Source organism: Sus scrofa, chromosome 3 (genome assembly GCF_054392235.1).
Source record: "Sus scrofa isolate SSC_HxYL_T2T_F1_AM1 chromosome 3, Sscrofa_HxYL_maternal_Yorkshire_Landrace_v2.0, whole genome shotgun sequence".
NCBI classification, from domain to species: domain Eukaryota; kingdom Metazoa; phylum Chordata; class Mammalia; order Artiodactyla; family Suidae; genus Sus; species Sus scrofa.
In genome coordinates, this window is record NC_139385.1 from 41437367 (window position 1) to 41457703 (window position 20337).

Genomic DNA, 20337 nt, shown 5'->3' on the forward strand with positions numbered 1-20337 from the left:
CAGAAATATTCTTCTAAATTCTTTCACACTCTAGAACTGTATTTGGTAATTGCATACACCACTCTTCTATGGTGAATGTCAGAGAAGATCTCTAATGATATGGATGAGTGAACATCTGTGTAGATGCGTATGCAAGAATATATATGTTTATAGGGTATGTGGATGCTTTGTGTGCATGTATGCACATGAATGTGTCTTAGTTCGGACATAATGCATGTGTGTATACCGTGTGCATACCGTGTGCATGTGTCTAAGTGCATGTGTGTGCATGGGTATATGAATGTATACAGTGTGCCTATGATGTGTGTAGAAGGATGTATTTGCACATCTGTGCGTATGTACATATGCCTGCGTGTACAGGTGCATACGTTATGTCCAGGCTAAGAAAAGCCCCACATGATGATGCGACCAGCCTGGCCTCACAGCAGCTCTCTCCTCCCTGAGAGGAAGGACCCACAGGACCCAGTACATAAAAGATCCTGGACTCTTCCAGAACTTTGTGGGTGTACCTTGAGCGAAAGAGCCAGGAAAAGAAGCTCATAGCTATGGGATCCTGGAAAACTGACTTCTAATTCCTAACCACTAAAATGGGTCCATGAGGGTCCTGGGTAGCCTGCACACCTCCCAGGCTTTTGTGGGGCTTGCAGGAGATCTCAAATATTAAAAACGCGGGTTTCTCCAGGCATATTTTCCACAGGACGGCAGTGGTTATTAATAACCCTCCCTGAGATCTTCCCATGGAGTTTACAGATGATTTATGATTCCAACGAAGGACCAATGAGCCCCGCCATCGAACGGCGCGGGGCTCCTGATGGCAGCATGGCTTTGATTACCGCCAGATTCCAGCAGGCTTCAGGAGCAGAGCAGACCCCCAGGTAAGCCAAGCACATTGAGAGCCAGGGAGTAGGCACGTGACAACGCGCATGCACACACGCACCCGGCGGAGACCCTGCTTTGCTGGAGAACACTTCAGCTTCTCATGCTTCTCAGAGCTTTTCGCAGTTGCCTGGCTACCCCCCAAGCCCCAGCATCTTTTCAAACGGGGCAGGGATTTCACACACTTAAGGAGGTTGGTGGGAATCGCGTTCGGCTGTTTACATTTGGATCGAAAAGGGCTGCAATTCACACGCGCCCTTGTCAAGCGGCGTCAAGTCCTAATCCAAGGTACTGAGGTGTGCGACAGTCCTCGGCTACGCTTCGATTTCTCTTTCAACGTTTCGAACATGAAAAGATGGTGCCTACTGGGGGTCAGAAGGCAGGGCTGGCCTCGGCCAAGAAGATGGGGGCCCAGAGCTGATCATTCAGCCCAGATCAAAACAGCTCTGTCCCATTCCTTCCTGCCATCACACCTTTGCACGACCTTGTGCCGGCATAGCCTCCTCTCCCAAAAACCTCATCCGAAAGCTGATGACCGTTCGAGAGCCAAGGTAGACGGGAAATGCAGGGCATCTGGGTCACAGCCTCACCAACACGCAGCTATGGGTCCTGAGACTAAGGACTTAGGCTTTCAGAGCTTCACTTAGCCATCTGTACAATGGGGAAAGAGGCTGGTACATACCCATGTGGAAGTACTTGACAACTGAATGAGACCATGTCTGCAAAGCCCTGGGCACAGCCCCTGCCATGGCATTTCTAAGTACGTGTCACTCTCCAGGAGCTTTGCCCTGTGCCCGCCTCAAGCTGAGTTCTTCCCCCTCCTGTAAACACCAACATCATGTATGCTCATCCTCTGATCCTCACGTGTCGTATAAGTTTAAGTATCGGTCCAACCCTAAAGGTTTTTGCATACACCGCTCATTTCACCCTGGAAGTTGTGCCCGAAAGCTGACTCCACATTCCACCCCACTTCATACCTAACGTGTTGCTCTCTACCCTGAAGAGGTAAAACAAATATCCATTGGGTGAATACTGCCCATCATTTAAAGGGGAAGTTGGGCATCAGGAGGCGACTGACGGTGACACAGAGAAATCCCAGGTAGAATTCAATACTGGATTAAGAGGTAGGATCCTGCAGTCTCACATTTGTCTCTGATCTGGTTATTCAGTGTCAGTGGATGTTATCAATGGGGGAGGGAGGGGGGATAAGTTTCAAAAGCTGGTCACTAACTCAGGAGACCGGTGTAAGGCTAGACAGAATGTGATGCAGGTGTGAACAATATATGGACATTGTAACAAAGTATGAATACACATTCAAATATGGGAAGCGACGCCTTTCTCCAACTACCTGTAGAACGAGACCCCATCTGCATCTGCTTGTCTGTCAATAACGGAGCAGACACTGGGGGCTGTTTCAGGGGACACACGGTGTGGACCAGGAGTGGCTGAGGCTGAGCTCTGGCCAAGAAAGGGGCCCCTCCTTTCTCGGGACAAGCTCTTGGGCACTGTGGCCAGTTGCATGCCTCCATGTCAAGCCTCTGTGCACCAACAACTCCCAGAAGTGAGACAGGAACAGGGAACGGAGTTTGCTTTCTTGTCCCACAAGGTGACCCAGCTGCCACGCTCTGCCCACCACTGTGGACCATGGAAAATTACTCTGGGACTCTGACACCCCCATGTTTCTGAGAACCAAAGGGAAAACCCTGATCTGGTGGAGGCAGGGGGTGTCTTATTTTAACAGGCTCAGACACACTGAATGATGAGCCTATTTCTCTGCTACTGAAATGCTGATAAGACTCCAACCACGATGCCACAGAGAGCAAGCTCACCAGCTAAGCCTGCCCTCAGGGAGCTTAGAGGGCGGCTCAAAGCCAAGGGTACAGAAGCAAGGGGGCAGCAGCCGTGACAGCTGCAGGAGAGGAGGGGAACGATGGCCCTCTGGCTCAGCACTGGAAGATCGAGGGCTAGCACCAGAGGTGAGGGAACCCACGTGAACGCCCCCCCCAAATCGCAGCATCTGAGCTAGTTAGGGAGGAAGGGCAAGCCAGGCAAAGGAACAGCAATGCAAGGGCCCATGTCTAGAGGGTCCAGGTCATAATGTCTAGTGTGGGGGGAGGTCAGAGGGCCAGCTGAATGTGGTGGCTTCCCTAAGAAAGTAAATGGAGAATTCCATCTGCTCTCACAAACCGCATGGGGAAGGGGCAGCTGGTCTTCCCCACGTGCAACACCTGCAGGTTTGGAAGAGAAACCAGGGGGAAGGATCTGCCTTCAGGATGACTCTATAAAACCAGGAACCCACGGGGCCATCCTCGCTGGCTGCATGAAATGAGGCCACTTTATGAGCTGCAGGTTTCACCACCATGCCATGTGTTTTTTTCCCCTAAGTCATAGCATACATCTGACTACCACTACTCCGCATGCCTACAGAACAAGGACTGTGGGTCCGCCTAATCCCTAAAATAGCCCCATGAGATGGATCATGGTATCACAGCCTCTTTAGACGTTAAGTGAAATGGAGAGAGCTCGGTATTGACTAAGCCGGGATTCTATCCCAGTTCATCCTGACTTCACAGCCCCAACTTTTAATTGCTACAGCAGCCAGCAAGGGTCAAACTTCAGCCACATCATAATTACCTGGAGGGCCTTTTAAAACACAGATGGCTGGGCCCCATGCCCACCCAGAGGTTCTGAATCAACGGATGTGGTTTGGGAAGGAGCCATTGGGTCTAAGAACTTTGTGTTTTTAAAAATCTTTTATAGCTTTTTTTTTTTTTTTTTTTTTTTTTTTTTTTGCCAAACCCATGGCACATGGAAGTTCCTGGCCTAGGGACTAAACCTGTACCACAGCAGAGACCCAAGCCACAGCAGTGGCCAGGCCAGATCCTTAAGTCTCAGAGCCACCAGGAAACTCTAAGAATTCACCCCCCCCGCCCTTTTCATTTTCTTTTTACGGCCACGGTGGCAGGTGGAGGTTCCCAGGCTAGGGGTTGAGTCAGAGGTGTAGCTGCAGGCCTACGCCATGGCCACAGCAATGTAGAACTGGAGCCACATCTGTGATCTATGCCGCAGCCTGTGGTAACACAGGATCCTTAAACCACAGAGTGAGGCCAGGGATTGAACCCACATCCTCACGACACTACGTTGGGCTCTTAACCCACTGAGCCACAATGGGAGCTCCCGAGAATCTGCAATTTTAACAAGTAACAGGGAATTCTGATGCTACTGGTCCAAGGACGAATAGACTTCTTGCCCTACAGAACACCGCCTCGCATGTGTTATTTACCTTTAAATTTGAGACAACACTAGAGGTCAACTTTCTAGGTCTTGTTCTAGGAAGAAGCCGGTTATAGGTAAGCTCTTACAAAGCCTCATGCGGGTTTCCAAGGATATATCCAAACACGCTTTAAAACCCCATGAAAGAGGTGCACGCAAAATATCAGTGATGAAGGCAGAGAAAGGCAGGGGGTGACATCCAGAATGTAGCCTTAGATAAATGAGCCAGAGCCCAGTCACCATGCCCTGAACAGGTGCACCCCGATTTTAATGCAGAGGCAGTCTGTCTAGCCATGCAAAGGTAATTGTATTGCTTGTCAATCACTCTGAGGCTGCAATATGCTTTGCAAGAACATAATGCAAATGCACAGCTCATTTTCTTAGATAGGTAATAACAATAGTTAAATATTTGGATGGATGCAAGTAGGAAATGATAGCACTACAGCAAATTAGTTTACTTTATAAAAAAGGTAAGAAAGTAAGTACAGGATGCCCCAACTGTACAGTCTGTTTGTATAACAGGATCTATCCCAACAACCAATACATTCTTGAAGGGAAGCTTATTTAAAGCTGCTCTATCTTACTGCCCATTCCACGTGGAAAAATAAAAATTTTAATTTATCCAAATCTACTTGTGTTTTGAATAGATATTAGGTGGGTCTGTAAACTCACTGGCATTTGTACAGAACTGCGTGGTGTGTGTACACTGACATTTTCCTAGGGAAAACACATCTTTTTAATTAATTATCAAAGGCATCTATGTCATCCCCCCCCCCCATTTAAGAACCACTGACTTTCTAGCAACAAACCACTGTTTGGTCTATCAATGCACCCAGTCAAGAAGCTTTTTTTTTCCTTAATGGAAGAGGTTATGTTTTAAAATTGGCTGGGAATTTAAACAAGAATGCACACCAAAACCAAAACCAACCAACCAAACAAAAACCCCCCAAAGCTAGAGAGCCCAGTAGAAAGTATTCTGTGAAAATATGATGATGACTTTAATTCCTCCTGTTCATGTGAATCCAGGAAGTACCTAAGCTGCAGATGACACCGTCTGAGGATGAGACATTTATAAACGAAAACCAAGAAGCATGGTCGATTTAGAGAAAGAAAGGTACACACCTGCAGCCCTAGGGGCTTTTTGAGGACCTGACCTGAAAGCATTCCCAAAGCATCTATTACAGGCTTTCGTCTGGCCCTGGCCAACTGTAAGAAGTTTCTCCCTGGGATATTACCCTAGGTTTCCTATACTCACAGGAGCGCTGTCTCCTCAAAATACCTCCCACAGTAACTGAGAAGCTGTATACAGATGGGTCGTAATTAATGACCCGAGAAAGTGGACAACGTCTTGCTCAAAGATACACAGGGAGCCAAGACCAAAACCCTACAGCGAATGCTGGATGCTTGACTCAGAGGAATCGTGATGAAAAAAAAAAAAAAAATCTCCCAAGGCTCTCTACCACTCCTATCTGTATCCCCATACAATATGTGTGCTACATAGTAGATAGTGGATAAGGTGCTGTGTAATAATTAATTAACCAGTGAAGGCCAGTCACAGGGGGTGCTGTGGGGGAGGACTGCGGCTTTCCTCTAACATTGGGTGTTGGGCTGAGTCTGCCATATGTCTCTGATGCTTCCACCTACCATCCCCATCCTCAGATCACCAGCCTGCAGCTCCCCCGAAGGCAATCCCCCTATGGGTGCTTTCTCCCAAAGGTGAATCACACGAAGACAGACTAGACAGGGTGGCCCCTCTACAGGGACTGACTCTGGGATCAAATGCAAGGACAAATATGGACGACGTGGTCCATTCCACCCTCTCTGAGACTGTCTGCTCGTTAATATTTTATTTCCCATCTGCAGATTCCATAAACCACTGAGGTGCCTCTGTCTGAAGCCATCTCTGTGGCTTCCGGGGAACGGAGGTCTGTGAACCGCAGGAGCCTTCCAGCCAAAGGGTAATGGATGCGTGGAAGGAGAAGTGTGGAATCTGCCTGAGGACTTATCACAAGCAAAAGGGGGCCTGGAGAAAGAGACGAGTGTGGGCAGCTAATAAAAAGTCAATAACTATATCAACAGCGACAACAGTAGCTACGGTTCACGTAACACGTGCCACCTGATGGAACTGATTAAGTTGTAGCCTTACATGGATCTCCTTGTTTCATCCTCTATCAACCCTGGGGAGGCAGCTATAGTTTTCAGTCACCTGCTAAGGCCACTGTGCCCACAGAGATGATTAAGTCAGCTCCCTGGGCAGAATGAAATAGAAGAGCAGGAGCCAATCTTATCTGCCCCATTGTCCGTGTCTGTATAGGACGGTGGCAATCCTGGACTGTGTAGACATTAGCTTTCTGACGCATCACCCGTTCTCGCTCAATTGATGTTATCAATCAATAAGGAGCTGACTGGCCTAGCCTAGGGCTTGCGCCTCATTCCCGTGAGGCTGCCATGGTCCAAGCAGAGCCCCAGACCCACCCAGAAGTGATCATCTATTCACGTCCCAATAACTTTCCATTTAAAAATGGGAGGACGAGCAGATGGGGCTCCTCATAACCTTTGTTCTTTACTTGCTGGGAGGGATTTCAGAAAATAGCAGGACGTGGAGGGGAAAACCAAATTAATAAAAGGAAATGCATGAATGTAAGGGCATGCTTAGTGAATCCTGTATGACCATCTTGATGCTTGACACTTCTAAGGGTCACCCAAGAAGCGATGGTACCTCCCCAAAAGGAGCCACTGAGGGGCTGTGGAAATTCTTTTTTTTTTAAATCTCTGAAGAAATACATGGAAACTGTACATGAATATAGGATAAATGACACATTTGGGGCTGGAGTTTTAGGAACAGAGTATATTCATATTGGATGCTTCATGAAGAATGGAGGTTAAGGTTGACAGGTATGCCTTCAGTTGGTGACAGCGGGGAAAAAGAAATTCTTCCTTAAGAAATGTAGTTTGCTAGGTGATGGCTTCTAAAAAGATGGGGCATCTCTGGGCGTGAGGGAGAGTTGCCGTGTGAGATCTTAACGTGGCAGTTTAGGAAGTGACTGGATTTAAATGAGTCCTGTTATTTGTTTCTCTTCCTGGAACCCTTCTCTCAGCAGCCAAACTGGGCTAAGGGCCCTTTCCTGGTGCTCACCTGACATCCTACCTTATCACTTATCCCACTGATTGAAACCATCAGCTTCTACGGTGCCCTCTGCACTTGAAGGTAAGAAACGCCTCCCAAGGTGCCATCTGCCTCAGCATCCTGAGTGCAAGGCAGTGCACGGAGCCGAGGGAAGCACTGTTAAGCTGAACTGGACTAGAGGAAAAACATCAGTCCTCCCTAGAAACCAAGAAGCCCAAGGACTTCGCAGACAAACAGCTACAGGAAATCCACACTCATCCCTGGACCATCTGAACCCTGATAAGTCACTTCCTGGAAACAGAAGTGGGTGTCTGCTATGTGCTTGCACCCAGTACACATCCCGTCTCTCTCTACTCCAGCCAAGGTCTGCTCTGTGCCCTGCTCAGCTCTTCGTCTTTCCAAGATGAGCTGCCCCTCCGCCCCTCCCCCACGGATTCCTTCTGTCTAAGCCAATGAAAGGAAAGGAAATGTTCACGGAAGATGCTGAGTTCACGCTTTTTCACTTGGTGCCAAGGCACTCCAGGCAGTTGGCAATCCAGCAAAACACCCAGGCAACTAGCTGCGTTTCCTCCTTTTCGACCAGTGCTCTGCTCTAATAGAACATGCAAACACGGACACACACAACCCCCAGCCCTTCTGCATTTCCCATCTCTCCTGTCTTGAGAATTTCATCTTCCTAGTAAGTGGGGTTTCAGAAGTCCAGCCATAGTATTGTCAGCAAACAGACACAATCCACCGTTATAACCAAAATGATTAGGAAGACTGCTAGAATATTAAAATGAAATCATGTCCGAAGCAGTCACAAACAACGTGTTTTGCCGCTTGGAGATGCCTGGGTCTCTCCCTGGTGAATGTGGCATTAATTAGTTATGCATGGCTATTCCCAGCAAAGAGCAAGCTCATTAGAAGTTAGCAAATTTCAATTTTACAGCAGGTATGTTATTCTGAGATTTTTTAGAAATCGTGCGTGTGAGGATAAGCGATGTAATTTTACATTTTTCTGTTCCATATAGCAGTGAGATACTAAAGATACCTAGACCAAAAAGCTACAATTACCATCTAAGGTAAGGTAATGATTTTCAGACAAACCAATGTGATACAAATGTGCAATTCTGCATTTATAGCTTATGAATCTTGCTCTAGTAATTACATGAGCCTAGAGGGTACCTTCTTTTTTTTTTTTTTCCTTCATAACTCATTATGTGGCCTGAGGAATAACAAATCATTGTTTCTGCCTTTCTAGATCTATAAAATGGGCTCAATACTGTGGGCTGGAGATAATGATTGTACTATCAATGGGTCCTTACAACATCAGATAGATAAGACTTGAGACATGCATTATTTTGGAGGGTCAGGAGAATTTAGGGCTAATTCATCCTTGGTTCATTATTATCCACCACCTTTTCAGTTAAAGTAAAAAAAAAAAATATTTTTGCAGTAGTATTGTGCATTAAGAAGCTCCAAATTGATCCACCTCTAAGGACAAGACAAGACATGCTGGATATTGTCTTGTTTCTCTGCTTTTATTTTCTTTTCCTGATGATTCCATCAGGTTTCATTTCTTAATATTCTTAACTGTTTCATTGCATTTGTGTTTAAAACACTTCAAATGCTCTACGTTGGAATGAGTGAGATGTGAATAAATAATGAACACAGAGTGCTTCCTTTTGTCCTCCGCATAATAGAGATGCTTTAGGCTGATTCGGGTTTTCTAAAAGATGCATACCCACAGAGCTATAGACAATGCAGTTAACCCTTTTCACACAGTCCTGGATATCTTTCTACGGACCAGAAAAGCTGGTCACTGGCTAGAGAAGCCTCATGCCAGACTGCTGGGCATGGCTGGGTTTTCCTTAGAGGAGTACTATTGGCATTTGGGGGTCCCATAATTCTCTGCTGGGGTGGGGGATGGAGGGCCCTCCTGTGTATTGTGGGATTTTTTAGCTGCATCTTTGACCTTCGTCCACCAGATACCCCTACCCCTCCCCACTCCAGCCATGACAACCAAAAATGTCTCCAGGCATCCCCCAAATCCTGTGAAGACCACCACCAAAGAGACTTCCCTCTCTGAGGGGGCCAGAATGTTCTAGGCTTCCTGACAGGAAGGCAGAAAATGGAGCATTTCACAATCGCAGCCCATCACACCAGTACCACTTTTTTTTTTTTTTTGAGCATTCACCACATTCCTTGATGTTCACTTGACAATAACAAAGTCCATGCACAGAAAGACCAAAACTGGCCCTGGGACCAAATCAACCTGCATTTTCCTTGAGAAGGGAAAAGGAAGGCAAAGGCCATTTTGGAAAACTCAACTAGAGGAGTCTTAATTCCGATTTCATTGAACTTCAAGCATTTGCGCTGGACTCCACGCCTAATTTTCTCAGCCAAAGGTTCACACACCTTGAAGCACAAGATGTCTTTGGTGGAGGGAGGGGGGTGCAAGACCACCGCAGGGATTTTTACGTTTGCAAACCTCCCGTCCCCCCATAGAGGGTTTCAAGGGGCAACTGTGATCCAACCTCCTTAATCAGCAGATGTTTGCAATCATCAGAGAGGCGTCTTGGGCTGTAACCATTTCTCTGTTCTCCAGCATTCAGTCTCAAAGAGAATTTACATAACAACATGTGACATGTAGAATGCTTAAAGGCACCAACCATGACAAGACAAATTACGCTCATTTTTCAAGACTCTTTGCAAGGTGCTGCACGGCAAGCGCGCGGGCTGCATGCTGGGCGGTTCCGGTGGGGTGGTCAAGGCCGACATGCGCTCGCTCGTTCGCACGCGGGGGTTTTGGGGGGCGGAGGGGGGGGCGGTGATGCGATGCTGGAGGCCTGCCCGGTGAGGGGCTGCCTCACTTACCCGCCATAGGCCGGGATCGGGGGCGGGGGCGCTGCGGCCCGGAAGGTGTTGTACACGGTGCGGCCACGGCCTCGCAGGTGCGCGCCTCGGTAGGCGGCCGCGGCGGTGGCGGCTGGATACGGGAAGCCGGGCACTGCGGACGAGAGGAGAGAGCAGAGTGCAGGCTTTTAGACCACACTTGGCTTTGAGGGGCCCCACCACCTACCCAGGACCCTTCCCCTGCAGGTCAAGGCTGGACACCCGCCTCGCTTCCTGCCCGGAGTCAGGCTTCTAAAAGTTGGCAGGAGGGAGGAGACCAAGGTCGGCTACTAGAGAGACGGTGCTGCTACTGCCTGCGGTCCCTCCAAGGTCAATGCCAAACTTTCACAAAGAATTCTTCCTAACAGGGGAAAAGCTCACTGCACAGCCTTAAATTTTTTAAAAGGTACATTGCAAGATGTCTGTGTAGTGTATTCTCAGCTCTACCATCCATCTACATGCATACGTATACACATGTATCTTGTCCATAATAGGCATACGGATGGGCACACAATATGTATATTTTCTTTTTCTTTTTTTTTTTTTGTCTTTTTAGGGCCATACTCATGGCACGTGGAGGTTCCCAGGCTAGAGGTCACACTGGAGCTGTAGCCACTGGCCTACATCACAGTCGCAACAATGCCAGATATGAGCCACAGCTACACCACAGCTCCTCTCAACACCGGATCCTTAACCTGCTGAGCAAGTCCAGGGATCGAACCTGCATCCTCATGGATGCTAGTCAGATTCGTTAACTGCTGAGCCACAACGTAACTCCATGTGCCTGTGTTTTGCATACATGTGTAAGTATGTATTCATGTGTGAGTGAATATGTATATATATGTACATTGTGTGCATACACAATATACATGGGTGTTTGTGTATGTATATACATGTATGTTTGCATGTGTGTGAATATGTATATATATACATGCATATGCATATAATTATATATACAAATACATATAAATATATATTCCCATGTGTTTGTGATTATCTCTGGGGCTGAACTTCACAAGTACATCTTAGTACTTTTCCCCATAGCTTTTCCCCATCCTATTTTAATTGTTCCCCATATTTTTCTTTACCTACCTATATTGCTTGTTAAATTTTTTTCACTGAAATATAACGTTCCTACAGACAAGTGTATGTATCCTAAGCGTGCAGACCCATCCTGCTCCAAGAAACAAATTATTACGCACGTCTCATCAGCCCCCGAACCATTTATCCAGTTTATGAAACCATTTCTACAACCACCATGACTACAGAGAAGTCTGGCAACTCGGCTCTTAGGGAGAGGGTTGCTTCCCCTGGAGAAAAGTTCTCTGAGCAGAACGAGGCGAGGAATCAAGTGGGAAAGGAAGCCTAATGCTTGAGATCCCTGATAATAAATAGGGTTCTTCTGCCTGAGCTGTCCTTCCTCCTAGAACGTCGGCAAACCTAATGCATCGGGGTCCAGGAAGCCTTCAGAAAACCACTCTTTCTGTTCTTGGCATCTCAGTGCTCTCCCCATGCTGTTCATGCCTGTCCCATCCCACTAAGTAGTGGGCACGGGTGCCCACAATGAATGCCACGGAGAGGGCCCTTTTTAAGGAAAATACATCTGGGAAACTGCTGTCCCAGGAGATCTGTATTAAAGGCTCAGAAAGCCTTTCAGTGAGGGAAATGCATTAACACCACTGACTTCCTTTGTCCAGGAACCCTCTTTGGCAGAACACCCAGCCTCTCCCGGAGAAGGAAGAGAGTCAGTCATTCATTTCACTGACCTTTTCTGTTCATCGGCCAGCTCCCTGAGACCTCCCACCATACTCATCTTTGCATCTTCCCATGCCCCCACCCAAGTCAGCAGAAGCCCCCTGACTTTATCCACAGTAGGTTCTAAATACTGGACATGGTAGGGGCTCGATGGCCTAAATACACAAACAAGCAAATGAAGCCATGGGCTGTGGTCCAGCCAAAGGACAGACTATCCAGGGAAGCTTGTCTCTCTGTTCCAGACTCTCCTCTCATCCTATTTACCTGACAGGAGCTCCGAGAATTTCCAGAGAGAGGGAAACAGGTGATACCAGATAGGAAGGATTTCCTTCCCCCACAGCCCTGCCTCCCCTGGGATTCCAGACTGTGTGGTTAATGCCACACAAGGCTGGGAAAGACACAGTTTCCCGTGGCAAGAAACAAACTCATGGACATGGAGAACAGACTTGTGGTGGCCAAGGGGAAAGGGGAGGGATTGAGAGGGACTGGGAGTTTGGGGTTAGTAGATGCAAACGATTGCATTTGGAGTGGATAGGCCATGAGATCCTGCTGTATAGAACAGGGAACTGTATCTAGTCACTTGTGATGGAACAGGATGGAGGATATATAAGAAAAAAAAAAAAATATATATATATATATACATGACTGGGTCACTTTGCCATAGAGCAGAAATTAACAGAACATTATAAATCAACTGTAATAGAAAAAATAAAAATCTTAAAAAAAAAAAAAAAAAAAAGAAGAAGAAGACAGACATGTAAAGACTCTGAAAGGCCTCACAGCCAAGGAGGCTCTTTTCAATAGTTAACACAGGCAGGGAGTTCCCGTTGCGGCTCAGTGGAAATGAATCCTACTAGGAACCATGAGGTAGTGGGCTTGATCCCTGGCCTTGCTTAGTGGGTTAAGGATCTGGCGTTGCTGTGAGCTGTGGTGTAGGTCACAGACGCAGCTTGGATCTGGCATTGCTGTGGCTGTGGCATAAGCTGTTGGCTACAGCTTCAATTAGACTCCTAGCCTGGGAACCTCCATAAATCACAGGTATGGCCCTAAAAGACCAAAACAAACAAAGTTAACACAGGGTAATTGCATTACCTATTACCTTAAAGTTGCCTCCATCCTACCCCCAAACTTCTGAGAGGGGCTTCCCCTCTCCCCTGCCATCATGTTCAAGAGCAGACGGCCCCCACCCCGACCCCATCAATTCCCATTACTCCCAGAGGCCTTGGACATAGTCGGTTTGCAGCGGCATGTGGGTGGCAGGAGGCAGGGAGAGAAAGGCAGTGGGGTTTCTCACAGGAGCCATGCCCAATTCTGTATCCCCTCATGTAATTGCAGGGAGAACTACAAGGGTCAGAATAACCTTGACCTTGAAGTGAAGGCACACGGCCTATCATCTGAAACCCTCTGCATGTTCTTCAATGGTCAACAGCCAGCCCATTTTGTGGATTCTGCCATACCCTTCTCTCACGGTGCTGCTAAAATGCTAGGATGTAGAATCCAGCTAGAATGATGTTTCCTTTCTATTTGGGTCCAAGAAGACCAGACTGGTTATTATTTTTTCTTTCTTTTTAAAATTGCACCTGTGGCATATGGACGTGCCCAGGCTGGGGATCTCATCAGAGCTGCAGCTGCTGGCCTACACCGCAGCAACACCGGATCCGAGATACATCTGCAAACTACGCCACAGCCTGTGGCAATGCTGGATCCTTAACCCACGGAGCAAGGCCATGGATACTGGTAGAGTTCTTAACCTTCTGAGCCACAAGGGGAACTCCCCATACGAGTTATTTTTAACCTTAAAAAAAATTGTGCTTAAAGACAAATCAGACAGCTGTACTTAACCCTCAGCTTGCCGGCCCTCTGCACCCACGTTTCCTGGCCGGTGTTTCTTGAAATTGTAAAGAGGTGTCAGCCTCCACGGGGAAAGCTGGAAAATCCTATTACCTCAAATGCCCAGGAATCACAAGAGAGAAGTTGCTGGCTTCAGGACTGGGGAGAAAAGGAGCAAGCATGCCTTAGACGCCAGCGCTCTCTTGCCACAGTTCAAATATTAAGTTTTCAGAGGAACACCCTGGATTTTGAAATAAAGAAAATGAAAAATCCACAATCTGGCAGAGCAGCTGGCTGCCTGTGTGAGGAAAGGCAATAATTATGCTGACCCATTCATTATCGCTGGCTGCGGCGGAGAGTGAGCCAGACAAGATCCCTCTCAGCGACAAGCAGGTTTTACAATCATTCTTGGAGGATTTAGATGTTGAGATAGAACATGAAACAGAAGCTCGGCAGGAGAGCAGGGGGAACGCAAGCTGCCAAAAGGGTGGAGCCAGGATTCTGCTTGGCACCCCCTTTGCTGCAGGGGCAAACTGGCCTTTGGGATGCAGGGGAAGAGGTGTGCAGGTCTTAATATGAGGCGTTCTGGGCTCCTCTAAGCAGGGCACATGAGAGGGAGTCTTATTTTGTTAAAGGAACATGAAAGGACCGAGCATCAACTCCCTGGGAGGCCAAGGGCCTTGGGTAAGATAAGGAAGTTCCACTGTAACAGAGGCTGCTCCCTCCTTTCCTTCCATTTAATTTCTAACCTTCTGAAGAAGGCTACCATGAGCTGGGCTGACCCTTCCCGAACAGCAACCAAGTAGCCTACATCACAGACATGCAGAAAAAGGAATCGCCACTGCTAAAATGCAAGTTGCAGGAGGGCAGCACTCTCCGTCTGCTCTGCAATTTAGAGGACTGCCCAGCACGACACACGTTTGGTCCCTAACACCCTGCCTTGGATACCCTCTGATGCTAAACCAATGTTCTACTCCTTTCTGGGACAGTTGAGGCCTTTCCTCTACCTCTTCCACCACCCTGTCCTTTATGCATAGCATCCTGCCCAAGATTTGCAGATAGTGTACAAATGACACAACAATTTCAATCATGATCTTTATAAAAGCAATGGCCACGCCCACACTTAGAAGGCGCTGCGCTGGCCTAGAAATAGCAACCAGACTCAGAGGATGTGTGGCTGTGATAAGAAGGGAGTGATTTGGATAAACGCACTGCACTTGGAATTAGCTCGAACCCTCAATTCATTTAAATTCAGGTTTACGGCCGCACGGTGTCAGGGTTTGGAGATTGGTTTCCTGTTCTGGGGAAAAGCAGAGCTCAGACTTCCGCCCCAGACAGGTGATACCCATCTGGTCTGTAAAGGCATTTGGTCATGTTCCTTTCTTCCTAGAGCCCCACACAGCACTCCCTAGCAAGCCAGCAACGCTCAGTCGCTGAATGCAATAAGTGTGTGCAACAAGGAACAACGGAAAATAGCATCCTTATAATCTCTAACTCATCTGATTTATAGCTGGGGCTGTTGTGTTTCTCCCCGTCTCCATTAGAGGATTGTTTTCCCCCATGGCTGGTTTAGGGCAGTGTGGTTCTCTTTTCTTACTGCTAAGACAAATGGTCAATTTCGAGAGCAAAAAACCCACAACTGCTTATCAAGCTTTCTTTAGATTCATGTGGCATGGTAGGAACTGATTTTTTTTTTTCCTTGCCTACCAAGTGGGCTGGCTTATAGATGTTGGGACCTGGCTAGGCACATATTTGAATCAAACACTTGGGGACAGAGGATTCAGATTAAACAAAACCAAAATGGCTTTGTCCTGAACCATGAAGAAAGAAGACATCTTAATTATGTGCTGACATTGTAGCAGGACATAGATCTTTCGTTGAGTGAAAGTTGTGTCACCTATCAATACCCTAGTTTGGGAGTTTTGATCCAGTCAGTGGGCAATAAATGATTAATAGACCCAGTGCAAAATGCCAAGTGGAAACTCAGTGTCCTCTCCATTTCTGGGCCGGAGTAAATCAATGCTAATAAAAGTCATCCACCTGTCACCTGGCCCAATATTTGTAAATGCCTCTTTGTTAATTAAAGAACAATGTTCAAAAGAAAAGACACCAAATTATAGGCACTTCTGAACCTCAACACTGGAGTTCGATTTTTTTTTTTCTAGTTGAACTTCAAGTTAATAAGCATGTAAACAGACCATCAATGGGCAACAATGGGAAGTATTCAGGCTACTTTGTGGATACCAAATAAATCCTTAGTTCTTGGCATGACAGAGACAAGGGAGGGGAGAAAAAAAAAAACATAGGTTCATTATACTGGAAAGGTTCCCTCTTAAACCAGATCCAGCATGAATCAAAGTGAAAAATCTGGTATCACTGCAACGAAAATTGGATTTAGCTCATAAGCTAAAAATGAGTTTCTCTCAAAGAAAACAGGGCAGGAGCTTCTGCAGCAAATACCAATTGCACATGCTGTTGACACATCAACATGCCCGATCTACCCATTCCCAACCTTCAGCTAGATTGATGCCCAGAGCCAAGGGCCGGGGGGGTAGGTTGGCAGAGTAACCATCTCAGTTCTTGGGAATAAGGGACTCAATGAAATGGAAACTTTAGGGATGTAACAAGAAGCATGCTGTGAGGTGCTCAAGTATGGAGGCAAATCCACAGGTTTAAACGGAAGATGTGTGGGTGTATCAACCAGGCAAATGGGCCATTTACCAAAGTGTCAACTGCTGATTGCCTGTCTCCCCCTCAAAGACAAAGCCCCCCCTGCCTCCCACCTCCTATGAGCTCCACGTTCAATGTAGTTACGGTGACGAATGTGTGCCCCTTCCCAACCACCAGCCCCTCCATCTCTTTACGGATGCGGTGCTTACCTTCAAAATAAACACAAATGAGATCATCCTGGCAGCCTGGAAATCCCAAGAGAAGCAACACAAAACCAGTGGAAAATACTTGAGGGTTATAAACTGCATATTAAAGTTTTAGAGCTCTGGGAAAGCTGGAAGAGTAGCAGATGCAAAACCCAACAGGGGGGCAGATTCTGCATCAGAGCCATAAAAATATACAACTGCTTTAACGGGCAATTATTCTTTGCATTTGTGCGCCGGCTTGAATTTGCATGAGGGTGCCAGCTGCCCTGAAAAGGTGTGCCTTTGGAATGGGTGGGGGTGGGGTGGGGAGGGCTGTTTCTCCTTGTCCCATCTTCACTCACTCTCCTTTGCTTCCTAAATGCCACCTTTCCCCTCCTCTTGAAATGCTTTTAAGACAGAGAGGTTCATGTTTGTATGGGGTTGGGCTGTTCCGTGGGTAATTTATGGTGGGAAATATTCACTTTACACATTTCTGGGGGTGCGGACGGCGGTTTCAACAGCAGGTTCACGGTTCTGCAGGATGCCCCTTGAGGGAACTCCTGTTCCATGTGCTGGACCATAAATTAAGAAGTGGCATAATAGGTAACATACCGAGGCGAAATAAACAGCCAGCTATAGCTCAATTTCACAGGCAGAACGCTGGGTGATAAACATCCCAATGTCCAAAACCCCAAAAAACAAATACTTGATATTTTTTTTTTCAAATGGCAAAAATGTTTGTGCATGTTTAAGACAAATCTCCGAGAAAGGTAGATCAAATCGGTTTATAACACAGGATGTATACACAACTAGGCCACTGTCTTTAAATGACATTAAGTGGAACACTTAATTTGATGGAGCATATTTAGTTGTAGGTCAAAACAAACATGGAAAGGCTTTCAGTTTTGTTAAAATTCAGTAATTTCAAGGTTTGGGGGTAATAAGAGAATGCTCCGTCCCTGCAGTGATTTACAAAAAAGACCAAAACGGCCACTTAATTTGTTGGACACTCTGGTTCTCATATGCACATCTATTTATCCCCCAAACACACATTTGGGATCGGCTCTTGTTTCATTTAAAAATGCGCGTGGATATTAAATACTGCTGTTTAGAAGTGAATAAATCTACATTTTGGACAAACAGTTCCTTATAGGACATCCTCATTTGAAATGCATTGAATAGGAAAACAAAAAATTTCTAATTAATGTACAAGTCTAATCACCATTCTCCACATGGAAGAGTAATTTTTCACTGTTCATTTGCTCGGTTTAATCTCAAAACTGACATAACAGAAATGCAATGTCCTATAAATCTCCACTCATTTGTTTCTTTAATATTCATATTCCATTGAACTGCAGCTGCTTGTTGCTGCAGCCTATTACAACTTGCAAAAGTGTCGATAAAAATATTATGAAAGGCAAGATGTGTTTCTTCCTGGCTGCACGTGCCATTTATTTGGGGAAAGACAATAAATGGCTCATGGATTGTCCCCCCCGGCCTGCTGCTTGGTGGGTGATTAGTGATTAATTACCTGGCAGCAAATTGACATGGCACGAGGAAATTGACACAGCCCTGATTAATTAACTTTTTATGGGCGGTAGTTACTCACAAAACATTTCGCACCATAATTGAATCTCTTTCCATAACGTCATGGTACAAAAGTTTTAGTCCAATCCGAATTAGCCAGAAGTTTCTAGGCTGTTGCAGTGTGGGTGTGACGAGGGTGCGTTGTCGAAGGCACTGGCAAGAATGTGAAGACAGCTGCACGTTTTTTGAAAGGAAAAAAGATGGTGACACCATGCCAGCCTGGTTGCCCAAGGCAAATGTTTTAACCTAAATCTTGACTGGATGAGGCTAAAATGCCTCATGTTCCTTCAGCCTCTTCAGGTGGCTGCTATTTCTCAGTTCTGAAGGTTCTCACTTTTGTCCAGTCTCTAAAGGTTGAGTGGATTCCCTCATTCAACTCTTGGTACCATCGATGAAAAAATGCTGCCTGGCACATCAGTCAACAAAGTATGTGTGCAGCCACCAAGCCATCGCATGACAGCCTCCCTGACAGTGAGGGCTGAGGGAGCTCAGGAAGGAAGCAAAGAATACCTGCCCCGTAGCAGCCATCAAACTGCAGCCACTCCCAACAGTGCACCGTGAAGAAACTCAGGATGTGAAAACACAGGATGCTGGCCCCAGAGAGCAGAGGTGCATGTCAAAGGAAGGATTTCAGTGAGCCCAGGCTCTTGCATCGTTCCCTGAACCGAAAAGCACTCAATTCCTTAACTCAAGCTATCTGATGTTCTTTAATTAGCACTCGTCTTTTGATACCCCAACTACCTGAACTTTGTTGCAAAAACTCCTGTATTTTCTGGCTCCCCTTCTTGCTTCTTCGGAGCAGTCTCTCGGAGTTCCCTGAGATGCTGCGTCCCAGGTTTAGGTCCTCAGTGTTGTGTGCCAAATAAAACATGATTCTCAACTTTTAGGTTGTACATTTTTTTTTCCCCAGTCAGCAGGTTCGACATTCCCTCCTCCTCAAAGGCGTTTCCTCCCAATGTCCCCCACATCTCCTGACGCCACCACCATCCCTCTCAAACCACTCCTCTCTTTCCTTTTCACTTGCCACCTCACTCCATCACCTCATTCAGTTGCAACTTTGTTATCTAGCTCCCTCCCGGGGTGTCCTGAGGACTTTATATTTTGGTCCATAATTTGGACTGCCGGGCCCCGGGTGACCATGGAAATGTTTATGGATGATATTGTCCGATCGACTCAGAATGCCACAGCAGTTCTGCTACAGAGGAAAACTGAGCAACGGCTTCTTGACCTTGGGAGAGTTGCTAGGGCATTGCTTGTGAAGGATGCCTATTTTAAGAGGAACAGGTTGAGTGAGGACATAAGTGAGAAGGGATGTTGGACCTCACTGGTCGCAATGTCCAGGCAGTGATCACGGAAGTAACCCAAGTGAAATCGTGGTTATGGTTGCAAAATGCTATCCTCTAGTTCTCCATGATCAGATGGAGAAGATCCCACTGGAACAGCTACTATTCACTCACCCTTGCTAAGCGCCAGGCCCACAGATTAACTCCTCCCCAAACCACAGGACCCAGGTGTTATTGCTTTCTCTTTCCTGCTTGGAAACTCTCCAGTGATCTGAAACCAGACAGCCTGACGCTAAACCCTGTCATCTTCTCTATGACAAGAGGCAGACAGAACAAAGCCATCCCATGTCAGTTCTGGGCAAAAGCTTTCTACTTCCAAAACCGAGCAGAGCCTTGTGAGGCTCCTGGGCACAAAAACCTTTCTGTGTCCCCCATTTCTTGTTTTTAGGACATGAACCTCATTCAGTCTCCGTGACCTTCCCTGAGTTCGAAGGGGCAGGTGCAGACAGGTGCTGACCAGGGAGGGGAGGGGATGCAGAGACAAGGGAGGAACCGTCAAGCAACAACTGTACCGCCTTGGGGCGGGACCCTGGTTCCCTCTCAAGGGAAGCACATGATAATATAGGCATCTCATATGATGAAGAGAAAAGTTAGATTCCTTATGCTTCTTTTCAAAATGAATACTATAACACTGAACAGCTTAGAGTGCTTGCTTGTCCTTCTCCCTGGCTTAATGGCCCCCTAAACACAGTCACCCGTAAACTAAAGATCAGGCACCTGAGCACAATTGCCTGTGGGTTAAAGATGATAAGCACAGGAGGTTTTTCAGGAACTTTCCTAGTTTGTTCTCATCTCTGATCCATATGCCCTTTCC

General features: G+C 46.8%; 1 protein-coding gene across 47 annotated transcripts in view; it reads right to left on the reverse strand.

Annotated features, from left to right (window-relative positions):
* Positions 1-20337, reverse strand: part of RBFOX1 (RNA binding fox-1 homolog 1) — a 2264635-nt gene that overhangs the window by 59677 nt on the left and 2184621 nt on the right. For all 47 annotated transcript variants that reach the window (XR_014840851.1, XR_014840853.1, XM_021088068.2 and 44 more), the window contains one exon: positions 10136-10268. Coding sequence is in view for 45 of the 47 variants with exons in the window: in XM_021088068.2 (XP_020943727.1) it covers positions 10136-10268 (133 nt within the window). In the remaining 2 variants the exon portion in view is untranslated. The remainder of the gene's footprint in view (positions 1-10135; positions 10269-20337) is intronic.